The sequence below is a fragment of the Tinamus guttatus genome, unplaced genomic scaffold (genome assembly GCF_059628265.1).
Source record: "Tinamus guttatus ecotype Peru unplaced genomic scaffold, ASM5962826v1 Tinamus_guttatus_pri_ptg000566l, whole genome shotgun sequence".
In the NCBI taxonomy this organism is placed as follows: domain Eukaryota; kingdom Metazoa; phylum Chordata; class Aves; order Tinamiformes; family Tinamidae; genus Tinamus; species Tinamus guttatus.
This window is the reverse complement of record NW_028289100.1, coordinates 289,142-312,637: the sequence shown is the minus strand read 5'-3', so window position 1 is coordinate 312,637 and position 23,496 is coordinate 289,142. Positions and strand designations below refer to the sequence as shown.

General features: G+C 53.3%; 1 protein-coding gene across 5 annotated transcripts; it reads left to right on the top strand.

The window, feature by feature from the left end:
• The first annotated feature begins 16,864 nt into the window (after nucleotides 1-16,864).
• B3GAT1 (beta-1,3-glucuronyltransferase 1) lies at nucleotides 16,865-22,428 on the top strand. Of its 5 annotated transcripts, XM_088534547.1 has the most exons (6): nucleotides 16,865-16,983; nucleotides 17,141-17,287; nucleotides 19,238-19,334; nucleotides 19,407-19,746; nucleotides 20,670-20,966; nucleotides 22,310-22,428. In XM_088534547.1, the coding sequence occupies exons 1-6, from the start codon at nucleotides 16,980-16,982 to the stop codon at nucleotides 22,394-22,396; spliced, it is 972 nt and encodes a 323-aa protein (XP_088390673.1). In that variant the 5' UTR covers nucleotides 16,865-16,979; the 3' UTR covers nucleotides 22,397-22,428. The 5 variants fall into 5 exon arrangements, with proteins under 5 accessions (XP_088390673.1, XP_010216981.1, XP_010216982.1 ...); XM_010218679.2 differs by having other exon boundaries at nucleotides 19,238-19,746; XM_010218680.2 differs by having other exon boundaries at nucleotides 16,891-17,000; nucleotides 19,238-19,746.
• Nucleotides 22,429-23,496: the final 1,068 nt, after the last annotated feature.

The following is a 23,496-nucleotide window of genomic DNA, read 5'->3' as shown; positions in this document are numbered from 1 at the left end:
CTTGAAAGGGAATGTTAAGAGCATTCATTCTGAGCAGAAACACGGCGGGGAGGCTGGAGATGAACGTAGGCAACAGTTCCCGAGGCCGATGCTTTCTGATGGGTGGTGGCTGCTTTGCCCACCAGCCAGTACCTGCGGGATCCATCCTGCTTCCCGCCCGAGGCCGTGGCGTGAGCGAAGGGTTAGCTGCACGGGCAGCACTGTGAACAAACTGGCTTCGTTGGGAAGCTTTGTGGGCAGATCCAGAGCCTGGTCCCAGGAGGAATATGGACTGAAAAGCAGCTGGAACGGGGTGGCTGCGGGGAAGCTTCCCTGTCTGTTAACCCAGATGTGTTCGTGGCGCTGGTGTCCCGAGTGGGACTGGCACTGTACATCATTCGGATGAGGGGCGACTGTCTTTCCAGGAGCCATTTCCCAGCAGAGCCCTGCCCCTGCTCCGTGGATTGCCAGGGAGAACCGTTGTCCTTGTCCTGCCCAACTGCTTCTCAGCTGTGGCAGCAAATGTTCCCAGGCATCGGGAACATATCAGGAAGTAATCACCGCTGTTCCTAACTTACATGAATGGACGTGACACTGACAGGCCCCGTGCAGCTCCTTCAGGCCTTCAAAGGCCCTTTCGTCCTGTTGGTGCTCTGAATTTGAAAAATCCAGTGCTTTATTGACCAGTATTTGGTCAATATCAAGGTCTACAAGGTTGTCAAGGTCCACAAGGCCTTCATTTTAGAGGGAACTCTCAACTTTGAACGGTATTCAATAAGTATTGAAAGAGCTAAGGACTCTTGATTTGGGCTCTAGCAGTTAGTTATCAAAGGAAGAAGACATAAGTGGGCCTTTGTACTGAGATCTGTTTGTATAATCACATTAATTTATATAAACTGAAATTTTCTTTTGTTAGCCCATGATAGGAAGCTGACTTAACTACCACCACAACAAAAATGTGGCCTCTTATCCAGCCGTTAATTACAGCAAGTCCTGGCTCTGTCACTTCTCAGGAAAGCATAAAATCTCCCAGTCAATATCTGGGGGGGAGAAGGGTTAATAGGAGGGAAGAACTTCCTTAGTTAGCGTTCCTGCAACATGATGCTTTTGCTATTGATGGATCTGGCAACATGGGAGTGAAATTAAATCAGAGCCCAGGAAGCCTGACCACCACCACAGAGCTGGTAGACTTTGCCAGAGTCTCTCCCTTATTTATGTTCCCTGCCTTGGACACCTGGGGCCGATTTTCGGCTGAATGGAAAACATCCTCTGTGCAAGGGAAGCCCCGCGGCCCGAGGAAGGGTCCAGGTTTGTTCTTGGCTCCACATCACGTCTGTGTAAGAGAGGCATCGCAGCCTGTAAAAGGGCTTTGAGACTCAGTAACAAAGTGGGTATTTAAAAGTGAGATGTTTGTTGTTTCCAAAATAGTGCATTCCTTTGAAATGATGGGCTCAGCTTCTTGGCACGGGGTGCTCCTGAATGTGAATGCCCCACATAGCCTGCGTGCCCGCAAACACTGCTGGAGTGGGCCCAAGGTGCAAACCAGAGATCTCCTTCCAGCTCCTGCTCTGCAGGTGGAGGGCAGGTTTGGGTGCCTGCACTTAAACCCAAACGCTGAATAAAATACATTCCCAAAGACACATCCATTCAACAGGACACCCTCCACGGACCCGCAGTATCTGAGACTGCGGAGAGCTCTGCTCTGCTTTCATGAGCACCGCTTTATTTACAGGGTGAGGCTGGCAGGCCTGCAGTAAACGCAAGCTGGCAGGGCTGCAGAATAAGCTGCAGCGGGGTTTGTCCTTCCACCTCCTCCGTTCAGCCCAAATGGATGCGGTGGGGACGTCGGCTGCTCCTGCTGATTTGGAGGAACTGCAGCAACGCTGCCTGCTGTGAACCCCAGCCTGCCCTGCTTCCCTTTCCCTTGTTGGTAGCGGTGGGTTTTTTGTTTAGCAGCAGTTTGGGCTGAGCACGGAAGTGTAATTAAAGTTTGCCTAGACAAAGGCGGCTGGTGACAAGACGCAGTGTTGCTGAATCCACAAGGGGCACAATTAACTGATAAGAGTAAACTAATTGTTATTCATATTAAATTAGGGCACAGGTGATTTGGAAAATCTATAGACACTCCCGTATGCTTTGCAGTTTTGCATTGCAGATTATGGTTTTATAGGGCCCTTTTGGGATTCGGATTACAGAGCCAAAGTGTGGAGCTGTATCTAAACTGAACATAGTCTTTCCTGATTAACTACACGATAAAAACATAAATGTGCAGATCAAAGGATTTATCGCTGTGTTTGCATATTAGTTTTTCTTTTCCAGGCATGCTCACAGCAGTTGCTTTGTGTTTATACATATAGATCCAAGTGATTCCGCTCAGTGGCAGCTAGGTGAACCCGGCAAGGTGACGTGATTCCTGTGTTGTCACATAATAGCAGCGAGACAGAGGTTAATAGCAGGAGGGGGGCACGTGGCAGGGCCGTGGCAGCCACAGGAGACACTGAGGTATTTGTTGCTGTGTTGCAGTGATTTGCAAGGAAGAGGCAGCAGGGCCCTGCTCGTGCTGGCAGGATGGGGTGAGGCTGCAAAGAGGTTTAGGTGCCTCCGTACTGAAAGTGAACGGCCGCCTGCTTGGGCTTCTGTTGTTTAAAACAGCCCCAAAACGCATTTATAAACAGCACGTGGGGAGGAGTCCACATTGCTTGTGTGATCTGGGGCTTTTGAGCCCTAAAAGCAAAGAGGCTACGACTTGTTGTGTCATCTGGTAGTGCCCATTTGGGGCTGTCTCTTCTGATCCTCTAAGAAACCCAGTGATAACTGCAGCAGTGCGTGCGTTTTGCCACCTGCTCTCATCTCTTCTGGTCTCAAGCTGTGATGCCCAGAGCCAAGGCAAGAGTTTCTGACCTGCGTGCGTCAGTGGGTTGAGGGTTTGGAAGCAGAGTCTAATTACGAATCAGCTGGAGGGAGCTGAATCACTGTTTACCTTTGTTTGCTAGGAGGGTGCTTCCCAATGAATTAAAACCCCTCGGAGGACAGTTTGGATGTATGTGATTTAGCATGGGCTGGGATGCACTAGTCTCTGAACAATCTCTGCCTTGGATTCCAGCCAAGGTAACGACTGGGGAAGAGCTGTAGCTGGACAAGGAGTCCAAGGGTTATTGAATCGCTCCTGCCGACTCCCAGCAACATGCAAAACCTTTTAGACTTCTCTCGGTTGGTCTACTTTCAATGAACCCTCAGCCATGAAGGGCCAGAGTCAAATGCCAGGAGGCTTCTCCCAGGCTGGTAGGAAGCTCCATGCTGCCTGTGGCTCTTCTTTGCTGGGCTCTGGACTGATTTAGGCTCTGTCTCGCTCTCAGCAGTGGCAGACGGATCTTGCATTAGGCTGAGATTCCTGCAGTGGGGGGAATCCCGGTGGGAAAATCGCGGGCTCGGCACTCGTTGCTGATGTGAAGGGGAGAGCACCACCTGCCGATACATCCCTGCGGTCCTCCCCGGCGCCCCTGCGCAGGCTCCGGCCGCGCTGGGCCTTGGTCGCGAGGGCGATCCCAGCCCACCGTCCCCAGGCCTCTGGGGTGCATAAGGGCTCTCCATGTGTGTGCAGGGGCCTGGAGCGGTGCAGAGAGCAGCTCCCTGCCTTGACACCGCAGTAAGACGGTCTGTGGGGTCTGCTAAGTGCCCTTGGCGTTCCAGGAGCGGTTTTCTTCCATCGGCCCTCGTGGACATTCATCATGCTGGGTGGCGCAGCGCTACTGCTCATCTTCCCGAGCCTCCCAGTGTTTTCCTCCTGAAGCCCAGCAGACTAAGCAGCAGGTCATTGCTCTCTGCAGCTCAGCTACAACACGCCAAATTGCAACCCGTGCTGGAAATGCCCCCTGCGAACAGCAGAGCATGTTGTTCCACTCGGCACAAAGCCAGGGCTCTGCTTGGAGGCCCCCCAGCATCTGTATTTGGCCCACTGGGGTGGGGGGCACTTGCTGTGTCGGGCTGGGAGAGCCTCATCTGGGTTTCCCTGTGCTGCCGATCCTGTGCTGATAAACCTTACATAAAGCTAGCCAGAAGCGCAGCATTAATATTTAAAAAATGACATTTGAGGTATTGAATGTACACTGCCTTCTCCAGAAGAATATCTGTGTGTGTGTTTGTGTGTGCACACACTTGGGGCTCTGTTCCGCTTTTACAGTGATTGTTGTGGATATGTATTTTACTCGGGGTATTTTGTGCTATAGTAGGAAGGGGGAGGGAGCGGGAAAATACTGCTCTGTTTGTATACACTGCTGCCAGCAGCCATGCTGCGTGTTTTAGACTCGCATCCTCGGCGACGCGCTCCGGATTCCAGGGAAGCAGCCCCTATCCCTGTTATCCCGAGCTCCTCGGGATAAGGGCTGCTTGAGCGGCTCCTTGCACGCCTGGCCCTCTCCTGGCTTTGCCCGCGGGACCGTGGTGCACCCGGGGCCCAGCGTGCAAACAGGCCGATACGCTGCAATCCGAAGGGGCGGCCCTGGAAACGCCGGAGCGGCGACTCCGCGCCGTCGCTCGGCTGTGCCCGAAGGGTCTCCGGGTGAAGCGGCCGTAGCTTTGAAGCGAGGGTACAGGGAAGGACACGGAGATGCCTCCCCGTGTGTATCAGTCTGCCTGTCTTGAGCTTCCCGCACACTCCTCCTGCAGCCTTTCATTTTTGTGAGTCTCCTGCGACACTGATGCAGACCTGAGCCCAAAACGTTACTGTTCACCCATAATTCTTAAAAACTGCAGGTATAACACATCTGCTTTCCCTCCTCCCTGAGATTTATGTGTTTAGGTTTTTAGTAGGAGCCTTTTTCAGTCTCTTCTCCCTCTTCCCCCCCCCTCTCACCCAGCCCTGAGGCAGTGCATGAATTTGCCCTTTCTTTTACTTTAAGCCTCAAGGGAGAGTTTCCCAGTACTCCTCTCCTGACTGCCATAACAACAGGGAGCCTGGGACTTGCTGGAAAAGCACTGGGTCTGAATCCATCCTTTCGATGTAAGTGGACATTATGCATTTTTAATAGAGACAGAGCTCAGTGAAACCCTTATTACCAGCTGAATTGGCACAAAATTCCCAGGCAAGGAGTCTTTTGAGCTGATCTCTCCCTAGGTACCTTGCAGAAAGTGAGCCCAAGGACAGGAAAGGCCGTTTCCCTTGGACTGCGGGAACTGGCCCATTTTGCCAAGGAAGTGGCAGAGCAGAAAGCAGCCTGGCCGCGTGCTCCCCACGCCAGCCCTCCCTAGGGCAGTGCTAAAGGCAGCACCAAGGGATGCTCTGCCTCCTCCGCGGCGCCGCTGTGGAAGAACCCGTCGCCCCTAGGGATACAGGGGCCCTCGGCTTGGGTGCACTAGCCCCGTGCCGGATGGCAGGGAAGTTGTGTGAGAGGTGCCAGGTGTCACCCGCCGCGTGCACAGGCCAGGCGGGCTCAGCCCGCCCTCGCTGCCAGCCCTTCCCAGCCCCGCTGCCCGGGAGAGCTTCTCTCCTCGCCCCTGCCCGCGAACTCGGGGGCTGATGCTGCCGAGCGAGGAGGGCACGAACCAATTCCTGGAGGGGCCATCGCGGAGCCTTGCCCGCCTTCTCCTCCCGCAGCAGCCAGAAGTGCCCCTGCCTAAGCGGGATAAATTGGTACAGACCATTAGGAGCGCAGGTCCTCCTCTGAGGGGGGAGGGAAGGGGCTGTCAGCGCTGCTCTGGATACAAAGCAGTCAGCCACGCTCCGGCTCCTTCCTCCCGCACCCCGGGGCCTCCTCCTCCTCCGCCCGCGCTCTCCAGCCTTCCCGTAGCGGCGGGCGCTGCGGGCAGACCTGGGCGCGAAGGTGCACGGAGGCAGGAGCTCGCCGCGGCTGTGGCGCTGGGAGCGAAGCGAGGAGGCAGGGCGGCGATGAAGGAGCGTCCTGCCTGCCGCCTGGATTAAGAACAAATACCTAGAGAAAATCCTAGCAAACAAGGCAGAAGGGAGGAGAGAAAGAGGAGGAGGTTGCTGGGGGGAGCCCGCTCCAGTGGGCGAACATCCGCTTTGAATCGTGCCTCTGTTCCCAGGGATTAAAGCGTGAATGGGAGCAGCTTCCCAGCGGCGATGGAGAGAGACGGCGGTTGGCGCTGTGGGAACAAGGTAACTCGTGCTTCTGGCAGACATTGCGTGGCCGAGCCGAGCAGGACAGAGCTCCTTTATGCCCAGGGCTGGGGATGCACGCGTGTGTGCGCGCGTGCGGCAGGCCGGCGGCGAGGGCGAGCAGCAAAGCAGTTCTCCTCCTCCTCCCACTGTAATTTCAGGATGCAGATGGGGTCGTGGGGGCTGGAGATGCCTTTGCCTCCCTTCCCCGGCTGCAGGCACTAAGGTGGGTGGGCTGGGGGGAAATGCGCCCGCGCTGCCCGTGCTCCAGGCTCTGCCCTGCCAGCCCTGCCGCTGCTCCGGGCGCCGCTCCTGGGCTCGCTGCGGCTCGTGGCCATGGCCCGTGCTGCCACAATGGCCCCTTCCAGCCTGCTGCTGCATCCGTGCGGAGCGACAGCGGGGAGACCATCGAGTGGCTTGGCTCTTCCCTTGTCGTCCTCGGCCTTTTCCTCTTGGCAGAAAGGGGTGCCATTTAGGAGGAGGGAGAACTGAAATGCCTTTCATTCGTGTCAGCCAACTTTGAGGCTACTTAAGGGGAGAAGCTTTCCGAGTGCCGTCTTTCGGAGGATGGCTGAGAGATGCCTTGCCATCCAAGGAGCCATCTCTGTGTCACGCTATGTCGTGGGAGTGGGTGGGGATGAAAAAGAAAGATTATGGGGGAGAAAGTCCCCAGTGATCAATAAATATGTCTCTAAATGATGCTTTCCTTCTCCGTGCTGGGCCTCTCTCTGACTCACTTCCTGGGTGTCTGTCCCTGAGAGTCCTAATTTGTCTCAGCCAGACCAGCACAACTTTACTGAGAGATGGACCTGGTGTTTACACCTATGGAGCTCATATCCACCTAATTCCCAGAAGTCTGTGTCTTGGCTAGGCGTCCCTCCTTGTCTTTCTCAGGATCTTGCTGCTGCAATATCCATTTGTTGCATGCTCTTCCTCGGATACCCCCTCCTCCTCTTGCCCAGCGTTTCCTTAATGGGTCTCCAGTTTAGTGTGGGGTTGGGAAGTGCTTGCTTTGGTTGCTTAGACAGTGACGTGTTGCAGAAGTCCCCATTTATGTGCACACAGTGCGGAAAGTCATGAGCCCCAGTGTGCTGTCAATTGACGTAAGAGCTTGTACACCCATCCAGGGAGCTCATGGCCTGGTGCTTGTGGCCTCAGAGAGACTGATGTACAGGATAGATCTGTACGCGCTTGTCTAAATCATAACTGTCTCCAAACCTGTACAGCGAGTGTGGCCAACTTGCATAAATGTATCAGCCTGTGCCCGTGTGTGTGTGCATGTACCTGTGGAAGAAGGACTCTGTAAACGCACAGCGGAGCTCTACGTGGCTCTGAGCCAGCAGCCTTTTGTTTCCAGAGTAATCCTTGCTCAGAAGAGGAAATTGTAAGTCAGAAAGATGCATCTTGCTTGCCTGGTAGGTGCAATTCAGCGCTTGTCTGTGCACGGATCTCTAGTATGAACCAACAGCCCATGAGCTGGCTGGAAGATTGCAGTGGTTCTGATTGCTTGGGGAGCTGGTAGGATAGGGATAAAGAGGTGTGGGAAAATGGAGGCACTGGGGAAAAAGGATGAAGTTCTTCCTGGACATAGCACCCAACTGTGTTTTCCATGTCAGCTTCAAAGCACTGAGGAAGATGGAAGATGTTCTGGTGAAGGGACTGAGCTGTGACACTAGCAGAGTGGGAAGGTGGCTGACCAGTGATTGTATCTTCCTGGCTGGACATGTATGGGGTGTAAAATAGAGAGAAAAAAAAGAAAAAGAAAAAGAAAAGAGTGATGTTGGCTCTAAATACTTACTATCTTAAAATCCCCTCCCGAAAATAGGCCTTCATAATGATACACTCAGCTCTTCCAGATGAAGCACTGGGAACTTGAGATCATTAAGCACTGCAGCAAGACCTTTAGTGAAACCCATCTCTTCCGAGCAGACCAACCTGAGGAAGGTGCAGAAGAGGGGACTCAGCTCCTGAGTCCTCCTGATTACCTAGGCTAAAAGCAAGAAAGAAGCTTCCCTCCTGGTGCGGGTGTTCACGAGGAGGACCAGGAGAATCTCACACAGCTCCAGCCAGCTGGAGACGCCTGGATTTTCTCTCTTTCCTCCTTTGACTTGCAGGTTTGTTCCAGATCCTCTTGGTTGATTGCTTAGGGTGACCAAGAAATCTTCTAGTAGCAAAGTAGCACGTAGTCCCCTTGTGCAAAGTTGGCTGCTCAGCATCAAAATAATGCTTTCTGAAAGGAAAGCAGTGCATCTGCCCTTTTAATCTCCTCCAGCACCCTCATGTTGAGACAACAGAAGCCTTGGGAAATAAAAAGAACTGTCTTTTAAGGGACATTAGGGCAAATGTTACATTTTTTTTTAAACGTTTCTTAGAAACTTACCTTTTGCAATGCCTTTGCTCTTTCTTGCCCTTTTTCTCCTGCTGCCAGCTCCAAAATGTTGTGCCAAAGCATCTGGAGCAAAGCATCTTCTGGAAGCAGTGTCACTGGAAAGGCTCTGCAGGGTCTTTCCATAGGTTTCCTGTTACGTGTTGCCTCTTATGCATTGCTTGTGAAGATCCGGAACCACTCTGCTACCTGTGATTTACTTTTCCAGTAGCAAGGAAAGCGGTCTTTGCCAAGTGCAAGGGCTGGGTAGCGAAGATGGATCTCCCTTCTCCTCCTGCCAGCACCAGCTGTTTGTGTTTATGTTGGCAAGCTGACGCCGGGCTGGATTCACCTTTGGATGCTTTGCTGAGGGCTTTGCTGAGTTGAGATCACAAGGTGTGGCCCATAATTAATCTTCCCATCCTCACAGAGACACGTGGGCCGCCCCCGAGCACTCCGAGTGTTGCAGTGTATTAGTCACTATTGAATATATCCGCCTACCTTTTCTAATGGGAACTCCACGCCTCCAGGGAGCTGAGCCCTGAGAGACGGAGAACAAGCGAGCTGGGGAGCAGAATCCAGCTTCTCGCAACACCGCTGCCTCTGTCCCACCACCCGTTTTTATTTTAATTCCTCTCCGTGCGCGGAAGCATTGGTTGTACCCAGCGGCACTTGCCAAGGCATGATGTTTGCAGTCTCTAACGTCCTCCTGCCCTTCTGGTGGGCATCCCTCACGTGCCTGGTGCACCCTCAGCATGTGGCTTTGCACATGCAGGTTCCCCACCCTCCTGGGTATGGAAGATGTGCACTGCAGTGAACGGGCTGGATGCCAGGGCAGCCCTCATCTCACCTTGGGTGCACGGGGAATTGCACGGAGCAGGACAGCCCCAATTGCAGCTTGACAAGAAGATCTCCCCCGGCCAGCTGAGATGTTTCACTCCTGCAGCGTCGTGGGCGCTGCGCTTTGCATTGTGCGGGTGGCAAAACCCCAGATTCTGTCAAATTCTGACTAAATTCTGACAAAACAAGACCCACTTCACTTAGCCGCAGCGACAGGAGACAGGGATTTGTCACCACTGCCCTGCTGGATGGTGGTTCTTCAGCACCCTAGCACAGTCTCTGCCTCCAATTCAGCACTGAGAGACAAGGGAGGGCTAATCCGGGAGGAATATCTTGACTCTGCCGTTTCCTTCACCTTCATTCAGCTGGAGAGAGACCAAGAGCAAAAGGCTGGACGCTGCAGCTCTGGATTTCATGAATGGATGAATGCAGAATGGCAAGTGGGGATTTGGAGGGGATTTGGAAGCCAGCTCCAGGATTTGCCTGGCACGCAAAGCATTTATAAGACTTCCAGCATTATGATAACATAATGCCAGCACGATTCAGGGCCCACCCCGGCACTCAGTGAATCAAAAGCACAGCACCGATCACCATCAGCAAGAGAAGGATGCGCTGCGCCGTTCCCTGCTGCGAGCAGAGCAGGAGGAGTGTTGCTGGAAACCAAATGTGGCACCTGGAACCTATTTTGACTTGGGAATAACTTGATATTCCTTCTGAATAATAGATGCACACGGCAGTTGCTTGGAGGCAGCTGTCTGAGTGGGCTGATGTAGGGATACAACGCCCAGGAGAGGCCGACTTGGGCTACGTGATGTGGGGTTGTATGGACGTTCAAAGGGCTATACAGATGGGTTGTGATCCACTTGAATGGGTGGCAGCTGGTTATGGAGATTAGAGCTGCAGAAGTCACTAGTAATGAATAATTCTCACAGTATCTTGCCTATAACGGTGGCACAGTCACAATGTGTGACTCTAACATATTCATTTTCAGTGCATGCAGCTCCTGCAAGGCCCTGCTGCTCGGCTTTGGAAGTATTTGCTCTGTTCATCAGTTAGATGAGCAGTATTTCTGGCACGATTTTTACCAGGGAAAACTTGCAAGCGCAAAAATTCGAAGCACCAGAAAGACTGGGTGGTACCCGAGCAGCACGGGTTGGTGTAGACAGCCAGGACAACTGCATGTACCTGGAAGGGGTTACGTGCCAGAAACCCGGGTTTTGCACTGCTGGGGACCATGTGTGTGCATGAATCCAGGCAGCACTGGTTCCTCACTCTCTTCTCCATCACCTTCACTGCCTTGGCTCGTTACCGGTTGAGTCAAACAGTTTAGTAAGTTTGTCTGGTTTTTAAAGATTAGTCATCTACAGGAACGACATTTTCAAGCCTGACAGTTCCAATCAAATGACAAGAGCTGCTAATTCTTGCGCTCAAAGATCTCAGTTTAATTTTAAAAAGTAAAATCAACATGATTAATTAAGCGATGTACCTTGAGATACAGCCTGGAAAACAGGCAGATGTAGTCCTTGTCCCTTGAGGAAACTGCCAGGCTGTTGGTAATTTGGGGCTTGGGCAGGCCTGGAGGGAGAGCAATGGGTCTGTGCTGTTTCTCTGTTGTCCTGACAGCGTTTTCTCCTTGGGCAGGGGATGACCTGTTGCCTCTCTGTCCCTGCCATGCAAGGATGGTGACAGTCGTAATAATAACGATGCAATTTGCTTGGTTGATTTGAGATGCGCCGTAATTACTGCATGATTACAATATTCTTAGAGCAGCCGTTACAAAACCCTCCAGTTTCTCAGAGCTCCCCAGGGGCTTGTCTTACTCCTCACCTTGCAAGTCAAACCTGTCTGTCCATCAGTCCCGTCTGCATCTGTCGGATTACATGGACATGCTTTGAACCCCTCGAAAGTTAGAGATTCCTACTTATTGGACCATGGGGAATATCTCCCTCGTCCTGCCCAGTTTGCTGACACTTCTGCAAGTGATGGAGAAGCTGCTGGAAGTGGCTGAATGGAACTGGAGAGCTGGGCAGCAGGCAGAGCACCTCTCTGGTATCTGTTCTTCCCTGCTTGTTCACTGCTTTTTTGACTTGGGCTGTGAAACTGCTTAGTTCTTTCTCTAGATTTTGTCTGGCATCTCCATTTCACACTGATGTGGAGAAAATCTGGACCGATTTGGCCATAGGGGGATTCCAAAATTAGAAGAAATGACCTTTTCCAGGCACGCGCACCAGGCCGTCAGGTCGGTGTGTTGCGCTCTGCCAGCGCCTCGGGCACCGGGGTTTGTGTCATTTCTGTATTTAGCCTGTAAGCTCCTCGAGCCTCGAGACTGCTGTCCAGAACACGCAGCTATTTCCAGCTCACCTTTGGAGCCGGCCTTGGTGCAGGTGAGCCAAAACAACAAGCCCTGAGGGGAGCCAAAGTCAGAACCAGGCTTAGGTTGGAAGCTGGACAAGCCCTTAGGTTCAGCACTTGCTTTTCCCACCCAGAGCTGAACTAAGAGCCAAATCTCTGCACCTTGGACCATGGTGGATTGGCAGCCTGAGGTTTAATACTGATAGAGGAAAAATTATCTTCTTCCAGCTGCCCCCAAATGGCAGCAGAGCCCTTTACTCTGGCATGTCAAAGCAAGCAGTTCCCTGGCAGGCAAAGCCTCCGTGTTCATCATGAAGAAGGGATGGAGGGAAGAAGGACGAGCACACCACAGGAAGCCTGTGTGCTCCCTTCCCGCAGGCACGGTAGGGTTAGGAGGCCCTGCAGAACCTCAGCAGCGACCAAAATTTGATGAGGGAGGTAATTCTGAAATGCTCTTGCTGTTTGCAAGCAGAAGGTTGCGTAGGTTTGCGGCTGTGCTAATGGGCTGCGGAGCTGCAAGCAGCCATTGATTAGAGCTGTGCGTTTGCTTCGGCATCCCCCTTCTCCTTCCACACTGTAGCAGGAAAGAATCGATGCTGCCGCCTCGGCCCCATTAGCAACTTCTGCAGAGGTCACGGGCCTCTCCGAGCCCCGTTCAGTTCTGTTCGGGACAGCTGGACCTTGCAGAGCCCGACGCAGAGGTCTCAGCTGCTGACCAGAGAGGTGAGGCTGGGTCCTCCTGGCCTGCACCCCGATACACGTGACTTCGTGTGGAAGCGCCTGTCTTCAAACCTCTTGGACAAAGCAGATGCAAAGCTTATTATGGAGCCGTGGAATTTAGTCCAATCCTGTTGAAATTGGGTCATCCTTTGTTAGTGTCACTTTTTAAAATCTACCGAAGTTAGTGGTGCACAAAATATTCCGTGTAAGGCAGAGCACTGAGAAAGGTATGGAGACTGTGGAAACCTGGCTGGTTTTGACAATTTTTCATGGTCTTAGCTGAGTGAAGATCATTGCGTCACCAATTTGGGAAGGTTTTGTGGAGAAACCCATAAAAGAGACGGTTGTTGGAGTTCTTCTTTCATCATTCATTCAGCATTCATCCGCAAGCAACCTTAGAAAAAGCCAAACAACTTTTCATGGGCGTTGTCAGCATTTCCCCTAAGATGACAACTCCCAGTTGTCTTTCTATTTTGGAAGTAGGCTGTAAGTCAAACAGCTTTTCATCTCAATAGGAAGAAAGATGCTTTTTAAAAACCATGTGCGAAGCGCATCCATTTATCAACAAGTTTTGGGTGCTGTAATAGCTCTCTCATCCAAGAGCTGAGACAACCCACAGCTTTTCTGGCTTGCAAGTCCCGGCCAGGCATTGCCAGCCCTTCCTGATGTACCAGTGCCTCTTCTGAAAGCAGGGAGGGCGGCACTGTCACCAGGCCTGTGCTGCAGCTTTTCCAGGTGCTAAGGAGTCTCATCAGCCACCTTGTTCCAAAGGCAGGATGGATTTTTTGATTATGCCTTCCTTATCACAAAAAAAAATGCAGAGGTCTCCTCCAAAAACAGTGTGACAACAAAGCGATGCCAGCCCCTTCCAAGGCATTCCCCTCTGTATCCCTGGAACAAGGAGGCAGGGAAGAAGAGCCAAGGGGCTCTGTGAGCTCCTGGGAAGCACTTAGGCACCGCAGTGACTCTTGCAGCATGAGAACCTCCACAGGGAAGCAAACACACTAAGATGAAGCATTAAATCTTTTAAGGGTTTAACAGAAGGTCTGTCGTTCTGTGGGAAGCAGTGAAGTCATGGGACTAGGCGGCGTTGTCAGGCTGCATAAGAGCAGCCCCATCACGGCTCCCGTCCTGTTTGCAGCGCTGGTCATCTCGCCTGGCATCTGCAGAGTGGAGCCGCGTGCAAGGAATTGCTCTGGACAGGGAAAGTGCCTTTCTGGGACTCGTTAAAATTTGGCTTAAGCGCTGAGAGTCAAGGGTTTATACGTTTCCCAAACGGGTGGGTGGTTCGTTCTAATTCTGGATATGCAGTTTATTCACATACACAACTAATCCTTTTGCGAATCCTGTTAAGTTCTTGTTCTTCTTAGTATCCTGTGGCAATAAGTTGCAGAAGCTAATTGTGCTCGTATTGAGCTCCCTTGATCCACTTTGCTCATGCTAGCTTTAAATTTCAAGTGTTCCGAGAAGCTCAGTTCACTTCCTTGTTCTTCCTTTTTCTGTGGGAAAGCCTGTGTTCCCTGTCCCATTTGCCGCAGTGGGGCTGGGGAATGGAAGGGGGAGAGCAGGTCGCATTTTGTCCCAACCTTTGCATGGCTGGGGTATTTCTGCAAGCCAAAGTGAAAAGCCAAGGCGGGCGCAGTGACAGCCACAGCCTCTGGAGAAGGGGCAGTCCCCCTCTCTGCCTCGTGCAGAGGGCTGCAAAGCCCCTGCCCCCTTCTCCCGTGACTTGGGAAAATCTGAGGCTGGACTTAGCCCCGCTGATTAAATCCTCAAGGAATAAGCAATTCTGCGTGCTCATTACTTCTCTTTTCTCCGTTCTGGCTCCTTTAAGGGAAAGCAGGCCCGTTCCATTCTGCTTAATAACTACACAGTAATTAGCTCCACAGTTTTGCTACTATACTTATAATAGCCCCCATTAAAGTTATGGGGTTTTTAGGCAGTAATGGCTTACAGAGTAATTAACGAGCAAGAGGCTTTTATTGCCATCTTTATTTTTAGCCTGTGCTTTCCAGGCCTTTTCTGCCAAATCCCCAAATCTCAGCGAGCAGGTGCCCCCACGGCGCGGGGCTGAGCCGCACGAGATGCTGGGCTGTGATCCCATCCCGCGGGATGAACGTGCCACGGGAACGAGCGTGCCAAGTCCCCAGAGCTCCTTCGGACCAGTGGTGGCCTCTGCCCATCCTGCATCCTTGTCCAGCCGGCAGCAGAGCCCATCCCTATTGCCTCGTTGAACCTCCAGGTTTGCTGGGGTTGGAAGCTGCTTGGAGGACATCCTCTGTATCTCTTTTCTGTGTGTCCTTGAATCTAGCTCTATGTGTGTTTATTTTCCTCCCTAAAGCTTTTGTTTTGGGTCTGGGCTCGTTTTGTAGCGCAAGGAAATGGTTGTTTCTTTGTGTGCATTTAAGTCTAGACTTTTTTTTTTTCACTCTGGTGATTTATATATATATACACAAACTCAATTAAGACAATTTTTAGCTCAACATCTTCCAAATCACTTCTTTTCAATGTGAGAAAATCGAGGAGAGATTTCATGGGGCTGATCCGCCCCAAAGGAAGGGAGAAGCTGCCTATAAGCCAGATTGCAGATCAAATCAGCAGTTCCTACAGTAAGTGGCAGAGCTGACGCCAATTAACTTGATTTAAAAAAAGAACCTTCAGCATTTAATAATCCAACACGTTACTAACACATGGCTCCGGGATTTATGAAAGCGTTTTTATTAGATGAGTGCCCTTTTAATATCGTCATGCCTTGACACCATTGCCCTCTGCCGGAGGACGGGAAATCTCCTCCGCAACGTGCTCCAGACCTGCATGTGCAGCACGGCCAAACACACCTCGCACAGGGAGAAGCCTTCCAAGCCGAGCAAACCGCCTTTGCTTTCGACATATTTTAACCATTTTCTCTGGAGCTGACGCTTTGCATGTTTTGCTTTCACTTTCCAACCTAAAAAATAATATTTATGCTCTCTTAGTAACCAGGGGAGGGTGGATACCTTGAAGAAGAGGTTAATTTTCCCCCAGAAAAGCTTTGGCTGGCCTCACTTCTGCCATGAACTGCAACAAGGCAGAAGGTGGATTTCATCTGCAGCGCCAGCGGTGTCCGGCATTCCCGGGATCATCAGCACGTCCGATGGCTTCGGGAATGATGGGTGTGTGGCTGCCCACGGGTGGCAGCAGTTGCCTTGCGGCTCACACTGCAGCTTGGGCTCCGCGTGCGGCCCCAACTGTCACCAAAGTGACAGATGATTGACCGGGGAGCTGCTAAATGCTCTGTAGCGAATTAAAAGGAATCGATGCTGAAGAGCAATGCACAAATCATTGGGGGCTGCTCATTTTCCCTTGTGTTGATGGGATGGAAATCAGCGCAGCATCCCATCCCAAGGTGCCGGTTCTCTATCATATGAAGCCTGGCCTGTCTGCTGGGAGGATGCAGGCGATTTGAGGCTGAATTGGAAGGAGGCAGGGAAAAGGCATCCTTCAGGTAAGAGCACTGGATTCACAGGAAGTTGTCCTTGACAAACAGGGTGCTTGATGCATGCCAGCCCACCATGGCAGCCCACCAGCTGGGTGGGCTTTATAGGATGTCTTTTCCTTCCACCCCCTTTTCAGAGGTGCATTTGCAACAAGGACGCTTTACAAGGCAAGGGCTTCAGTGCTTTCAGAGCTGCTCCTTGCAGTTCTGCCCTGCAGGGGTGCTCAAAGGGCATGTTCTGGCTTTGCAAGCAGGGTCGGAAAGGATGGCAGTGCTCATGGCGTCCGTGCAGGCACTTCAGGGATAGCAAGGATGAGGCCAGATGCTCTTTCCTGAGGGCTCTGAGCCTGCTGGCAGTGCTTGGCCAGCAGGATCTCTCTGGCCCTAAGAGCTGGACTGGGATGGAGCAGAAGGTTGATGTTTCCTGGAACAAGCCCCACGCAGGGCTCCATGCGCCATTCCCTGCGCGCTCCCGGCTGCCATGCAGCGCTCCAAGCAGCACGCTGATGCATCCCCCCGCATGGGAGCAGCGCTGCTAAACTGCTGCCCGTGTTCCCAAACCCTCCGCTAAGTGATGTACACTCCTTGCCGAGATACTCGGATAAAATACAGTCTGTTTAAATCTTGTATGTGCTTGTATTGAATCAAACTAAGCCATTGTGGCAGTTTAATATACTCCAGTTGCAACTCGCCTGAGAGAGAAGAAATGAATCCAAACAGGCCTTTGGAAGCCAGAGCTGAAATGTGCTGCATCAGAGGTGCTGTCAGGATGGGCAGAGCTGGGGGTTACGATCAGGGATGAAACACAGAAGCACTAACTTTACTGGAGTCACATCCCCGAGAGCACAGGAGCCATCTCTTCTCTTAGGGGCCTGAGCAAGCACTGAGCACCTCTGCTGCAGGATGGGGAGCCACTTCTGTGCTGTTCGACGTGCTGTTTTGGAGGAGAATTTGTGAGCCCTGTGGAGCAACTCACTAGTACTTTTCTGTGCTCATTCCCCCCCGCTTTGTGTTGCAGGCTGCCCTCCAAATGGATCCCTGAGGCTCCCACGGGCAGCTCCGGCAGCATCGTGTGAAGGTGCCCTCCTGCTCCTGGCGCCAGCAGCCGAGGCCCCTCCAAACCTGCTTCTGCAATGGGTGGGTTGTAAGCACTGGTAAGACCTAAGAGCCGTGTCGCCTTCGCTGCTCTCTCCCTCTCTCGCGTTCTCTCTCTTGCTGTCCTTGTTCCTTCCTGCCCATTTATTTCTTTTCTCCATGTGCTCTGCTGTTCTGTCTCTGGGGTTTTCACTGTCAGGTAATGAGGAGCTGTGGGTCCAGTCAGTCTTGGAGATGCCGAAGAGACGGGACATCCTGGCTATCGTGCTGATAGTTCTGCCCTGGACACTACTAATCACCGTCTGGCACCAGAGCACCATTGCTCCACTACTTGCAGTGCACAAGGGTGAGAGAAAACAAACCAGCCCATGCCAAATCTGTGCGTCCCTCCCTCGTCCTCATCTCCTCTCTCATTTCATTCCTCCATGGCAGCCATGCTCATCTCAGCTCCCAGCCCACGCTCATGCAGAGGGCTCCTTGCTTCTGCTGTAGGAACAGCCCGGGGCTTGCAGGGGTTCTTCAGAGATGTCACCCTCCAAACCACGGCATGTGGTCGCTGCCCTTGGAGAGCCCTTCAGGGCCTAAATCCAGCATCAGTGGGAGAGAGCACTGAACGAAGATGCTTCTCCTTGTTCCCTGCTGATCCGTAAGAGAGGAGCCCATTTCTGCAGGCTTGTGCAGTGTGCTGCAAAGAAGTTAGTCCGATAGGAAGGCTGACATAAGGAGAGCAGAGGAAGCAAAGTTGCCACTTAAGACAGCTCCTTTGTGAGAGACAAGGCAAAGAGCATTTTCCAGGCATCAGCAGGAGGTTCTCTTGGGCTCGAAGGGGAAGGCATGTAGTAAGCACCAGCACCCTGATGGTTTGGAGTTAAAATGCCCTCCGCTTCCAGCACCCCCGCTGCACAAGGATCAAGTAGAGCTGTGGCCTGTAGCCTGCCGGGCACCAGGGCAGGTGACAGCCTGAGGAGCTTGTCAGCTCGGAAGAAGGTCTCTTCATTTCCCTTTCCCTGGGCTCTTTCTCTTCCCTTTTCCTTTTAACATTCACCCTCATCCTCCGCTGCTGCTTCTCCTTTCACCGAACAGTGATGTGTGTTTTCAAGTGTTAGAAGTTCAGCGTCGGTCCTGGGCAGTTTTACCTTTCCCTTGGAAGCCTCTTGACTGACAGTCACCCCCAAGACTTTGGGGAAAGGGACTGTGATCCCCTCTGGAAGCCTGATCAGTGTTTCAGGCTCCAGAATAGGGCTTGAAAGAGTGCTGAGAATATGCTGTCAAAAAGCTCAGGAGCTTGACTCAATGCCCCGAAAGGCAGGAGCTGTTTTTGCAAATGACCCCAGACTTTGAAGTTACAGCACAGAGATTGCTGCACGCTGGCCCAGTCCTGAACTTGCTGATGACCTCGGTAAGACACTATCTCTGCCTGTGCCTCTATGAACCCTCGGTGGAAAAGAGCGGTGATAGAGACCAGCTGAGAGGTCTCAGGATAAATGCTTTTGCACCTCTAATACATTTCTGGGGCTCTTTGATAGCAGGAGCTGAAACGAGATGTTCATCTATGCCATGCGAGCGCAGTGGTTACAGGTGCCAGGATTTGCAGCTGAGAGTCTGACCTGCAGGGGACTGCGAACAACCTCGGGCGTCCCACTCAAGCACCATCCTGCCTAATTGCATTTGTGTCCGTGTCCAATGCATTTCACAGTTTTGGTTTTGATTTCCTTCCAGTGGCTGGTGCTTTCAGACAGCTGTGCTGTGTAATGCAGACAGGTTTTATATGTATATCTGGAGGACAGTGTGGTACTGGGGCGTCTTGGACCCTCCGTGTTGCTGAGGGAGCTTCACCAGCCTGGTGTTTTCCACCAGTTATTCCACCATTTCCCAATCCAGGTGCCCCAGTGCCTCAGTGCAGAGCTGCTCAGTCCCAATGCACTGAACCAGTCCTTAGGGCTGGAAGATCCTGGATCCTTGTTGCTATTTCTGTGTTCTAGACCCAGTTGTTGCACAAGCCAATCTCTTCTGGGTGCTTGCTGAGGCTGCTCGTGCTGAATACACAGCTGCAGCGTTCTCCTGGGCTCTCAGGCCTTGATTGCTGCTGCTTTTCTGACAGCAGGAACTTCTCTCATGGGTGTTTGTCCCTGATTCCTGTATTTATGTGTGTACTTACTTATCCAAGCCTGTTTCCTTTCTTCTCACACCTCGAGGGTGACCTCCTGCAATGAGCAAGCAGCCTGCTGGCTCAAGCCAGGTCCCTTGCAGGACCGAGTCCATGCTGCTGTTTCTTCTCTCTCATACCCTTGCTCAGATGATGGTGGTGACTCCCGGCGTGATCTCGCTGCAGGCTTGGACTCCAAGGAATACTGCCTGTCGGACCGGGACATTGTGGAGGTGGTGAGGACAGAGTACGTTTATACGCGGCCTCCCCCGTGGTCGGACACCCTTCCCACCATCCACGTTATTACGCCCACCTACAGCCGGCCCGTGCAGAAGGCAGAGCTGACGCGCCTGGCCAACACGCTGCTGCACGTGCCCAACCTGCACTGGATCCTCGTGGAGGACTCGCAGCGGCGCACGGCCCTCATCACGCGCCTGCTGCGCGACACCGGCCTCAACTACACGCACCTCAACGTGGAGACGCCCCGCAACTACAAGCTGCGCGGCGACACGCGCGACCCGCGCATCCCGCGCGGCACCATGCAGAGGAACCTGGCGCTGCGCTGGCTCAGAGAGACCTTTAACAAGAACAGCAGCCAGCCCGGCATCGTTTACTTTGCCGATGATGACAACACCTACAGCCTGGAGCTCTTTGAGGAGGTAAGATGGGGACGTGTCGCCGAGAGGCGCAGGGGAGCCCTTGCTCTCCAAGGCAGAGCTCTTGCAGCAAGGCTCAGAGCAGGAGGATGGCCTCCTCCCCTCACCACTTTGCACAACAGGCATTTCCTGCTTAATCCTGTCCCCTTTCCTTGGTGGCTTTCGCTTGAGCCTGGATGGCCACAACAATAGCCACGCTTCTAAAGCTGACAGCAAATCCTTTCTTGAATCCTTTGAGGCTGCCTCTGGCAGCATTGGCCCATGGACACCGCACGTTAGTAAAGCAGGGAGGGTTCCTTTGGTCACCCGTGTGCCTGGCTCAGAGAGGCCCCTCTCTGTGCTATGTAGCTGCAGCTGAGGTCACCCGGAGCAATGAAACACGCTGCGAAGCACCGAGGACATGCACGACTGTTCCCCGCAGACAGGGGCTGCCGTTAGCATGTGTTTAACGCAGAAGGGCAAGTGCCAGAGCTCTTCTGGTCGCGTCTGCTGTAATTAGCAGTGATGAGATTAGCTCTGGGAGATCCCTGATCTAAGAGCCCGGGCTAGGAGCAGAAAGCGTGGCTGAGCCGCCAGCAGAAAGGGACAGGGCACTGGGGAGGGCAGACGGGCTGGCGTTCAAGTCATCTGTGCTGGCAAGCGTGGGCATCTGGAGCGTGCCCCGCGGGTCCTGCCTATTCCTGGCGGCTCCACAGGGAACGCAGGCATCCAGCCTCCTTTCTCTGTGCGGCACGACCCGCTCCAGAGCACCGGCCTGTGCGCAGGCGCTTCCGGAGGGGCTCTGCAAAGAGCAGCGGGCAGATGGCCGCTCTGAAATCAAAATGAGCTTCATTATCAGGCTGGAGCGGGGCCATGCGGCACGTTGGAGGGTGCATGTCACCGATCTTCTGTGTGCGCCCACCGCGCCCCTCTGTCCTTGCCTGCAGATGCGCAGCACCAGGAAGGTGTCGGTGTGGCCGGTGGCCTTCGTCGGCGGCCTGCGCTATGAGTCGCCCAAAGTGAACGCTGCGGGCAAGGTCTACGGCTGGAAAACCGTGTTCGACCCGCACCGCCCCTTCGCCATCGACATGGCGGGCTTTGCCGTGAACCTCCGGCTGATCCTGCAGCGCTCCCAGGCCTACTTCAAGCTGCGGGGAGTGAAGGGGGGCTACCAGGAGAGCAGCCTGCTGCGGGAGCTGGTGACCCTGAACGATCTGGAGCCCAAAGCTGCCAACTGCACCAAGGTACCGTCTGCTCCTGGGGCGTGGGATGGGAGGGCACAACGAGAGGACAAATGAGAGGCTGCCACGGACCTTGGAATATAGCGGCTTCTCCTCCCTACAGCTTTTCCTCCTTGTTCTATTACCTTATATATCGTTATTATTTTCATGATTAGCTTCCCTGTGGCATTGCTAGTGCCCCAGGTGAAATGTAGGTCATTTGTTCTAAGTGAGTCCTGGAGAAGGTTTGGAATACGGTGCTGAGCCAGTTCAGACTGCCCAGGAAAAGGGAGCTTCCCCCTCCATCCGGAGCGCCGGCTTGGTGCGCTTGGTGCTTGGGCTTGCTGCCCAAGGGAAACACGGCTTTGCAAGCGTGAGCCAGCTCCCACTGCGCCGCTTCAGCCCCAAGCAGAAAAAAGCCCTTTCCTGAATCCTTAGACACATCATATGTGACAGTGGCAGGTCTAGGGAGCTGCATGTTCCCGCGAGGTTGGTGCAATGGGGCTGTATCCTGTTCTCTGTTAGTGCCCGGGGAGGAGAGCGCCCTTGCGAACGGCTCGGCCCTCACAGAGCCGCAGCTGGAGCCCGCGCACGAGGCGGCCCAGCAAAGGCCTCAGTAAATGAGGCTTGTCTGCTTGCAGCTGCTCCTGGATCTGCTCTGCTTTCCGGGGGTTACGTGGAGGTGGCTTCCCTCGGGGGCAGCAGCATTTCGGCAGCGGAACCGGCTCTGGGAAGGGAATAAGTCGCGGCGGGGGGACGAGGAGAGGGAGGCCCCAGGAAATGGCGCAGCGAAGGCAGAGTGCTTTGTTCCTCCTGTAGCAACGAGCCGCCCGCGTGCTACAGAAACGCGAGGACTGAGCAGGAACCGTTTTGCAGATCCTGGGCTGAAAACTGCGGAGCGTTGTCATAGCAACGCGAGGGAACCCCCGCGAGGCAGGAAATGCCAGTGCAAACAGGTGAAGGGGAGCAGGGAGCGGAGGAAGGCTGTAGGAACACGCTAACCAAGGACCAGGGCGAGGAACCTCATCTCTAGGGAAACCTGCGTTGGGTTGTGCAGCGGTGAGGGAGCAGGCTTACATTAGTGAAAAGGGTGATGAGCCTTTCGAGGAAGACGGTGGATAACTACAGGGAAGGAGCAGGTTAATGTCCCAAGACAGTATACTGTAAAATGGGTAATTTCTGCACACTGAGCATTTTGGATTTCGCTAAGCCTGGCTAAATGAAGTTTTATGCAAACCTCTTTTGAGCTGTGAATGCACCATTAGGCTCCAGGGTAGATGGTTAAATTGCGCTATTGATTTAATGGGCAAGAATATTTGTTAGTGCAGTGAAGAGGTGCAGCTAATGACTTCTTTTGGTTTCTTTAGATTTTAGTCTGGCATACGAGGACTGAAAAGCCTGTGCTGGTGAATGAGGGGAAGAAAGGATTCACAGATCCCAATGTGGAAATCTGACTGTGCATGGCTGAGCGGAGACCAACATCAGGTATGAACTAATTCATTTGAGCTGCAATGAGAAGGAACAAAAAAAGGGGAAACGCTGGCCAGTGATAGGAGAAAGATCCTGTTAAACCTCTCAAGGCCATCGAGGAGGCCCTGCATGGGGCACACGCCGCACGCAGCGGCCACAAAGGCCGTGGCTCTGGGCGCTGTCGCTGCTGCTTCTCCCTCCCGCCGGTTCCCTGGCAGCCGTGGCCACAGCAGCTGGGTTTGGGAGCCCTCCAAGGGGCAGCGAGGCAGAAGGGTGATGCGAGTGCTTGTCGCGTCTCTGTTGCAGGAGGTTTCTTCACGCGCAGCCTGCGAGGCTCCTCTCCACAGCATCCCGCCAGCAGTAGCCAGGCCCTCTCCCGACCGCCAAGAGTTTCATCGTACTGAAATCAAGCAACACTGCATCCACAAACTCCCCGGCATCCCCTTCCTCCCGGACTCTGAGCAGAGCCAGATGCTCTGGAGTTGGAGAAAAAGCACAGCAAAGACAGGACTGACGTCGACTTCAGTACGAGCCCAGCAGGACGCGGCGCTGGGAGAGGCGCGCAGGGCAGGATGCCCTGAGGAGGAGGCCCGGCTGGAAGGGCAGTCTAGGCTGCGGGGGCTGCTTTCCCAGCACCTGAACGCGAGGGTGAGGACGCCCGCAGCAGCGTGTTGGCCCCCGGGGACTTGTTTTTCCTGAGACACACGTACCTTGTGGCTATGTGTGCAACAGCCTAAGCAGCTCTCTGTTCATGGAGGGGACAGCTGCCTTCTGAGATGGCACCTTAGCCCTTAATTTTAAACTTACTTTGATCAGTGTTTATTTCATTGCACAAGACAGGAAGGTTTTAGGGGAGGGTGAAAAGCAAGGCAGGTTAGAACAAACCTCTAAGTATTTCTGTTCTCTTTCTAGCCCCTCTTTTCTCTTCAGTAGCTTCATGGCTTGGAGGGCATTTTGACTTATCTCCCTGTTTCTGGATCGGGTTACACTCACAGAACATGGTTCTCTATTCACACATGCTAAAATAACTGGAGGTGGCTTTCAGTGAGATTGGTGTGGTCGTACACGGTAACAGTTCGTCTGG

Bases quoted from the DNA above. Each gene is read 5' to 3' on its own strand.
- B3GAT1 (XM_010218678.2), top strand. From the start codon at position 17,101: ATGTGCTCTGCTGTTCTGTCTCTGGGGTTTTCACTGTCAGGTAATGAG. The intron at 19,747-20,669 runs GTAAGATGGGGA...CCTTGCCTGCAG, and splicing joins GCCTGGAGCTCTTTGAGGAG to ATGCGCAGCACCAGGAAGGT. The intron at 20,967-22,309 runs GTACCGTCTGCT...TGGTTTCTTTAG, and splicing joins AAGCTGCCAACTGCACCAAG to ATTTTAGTCTGGCATACGAG.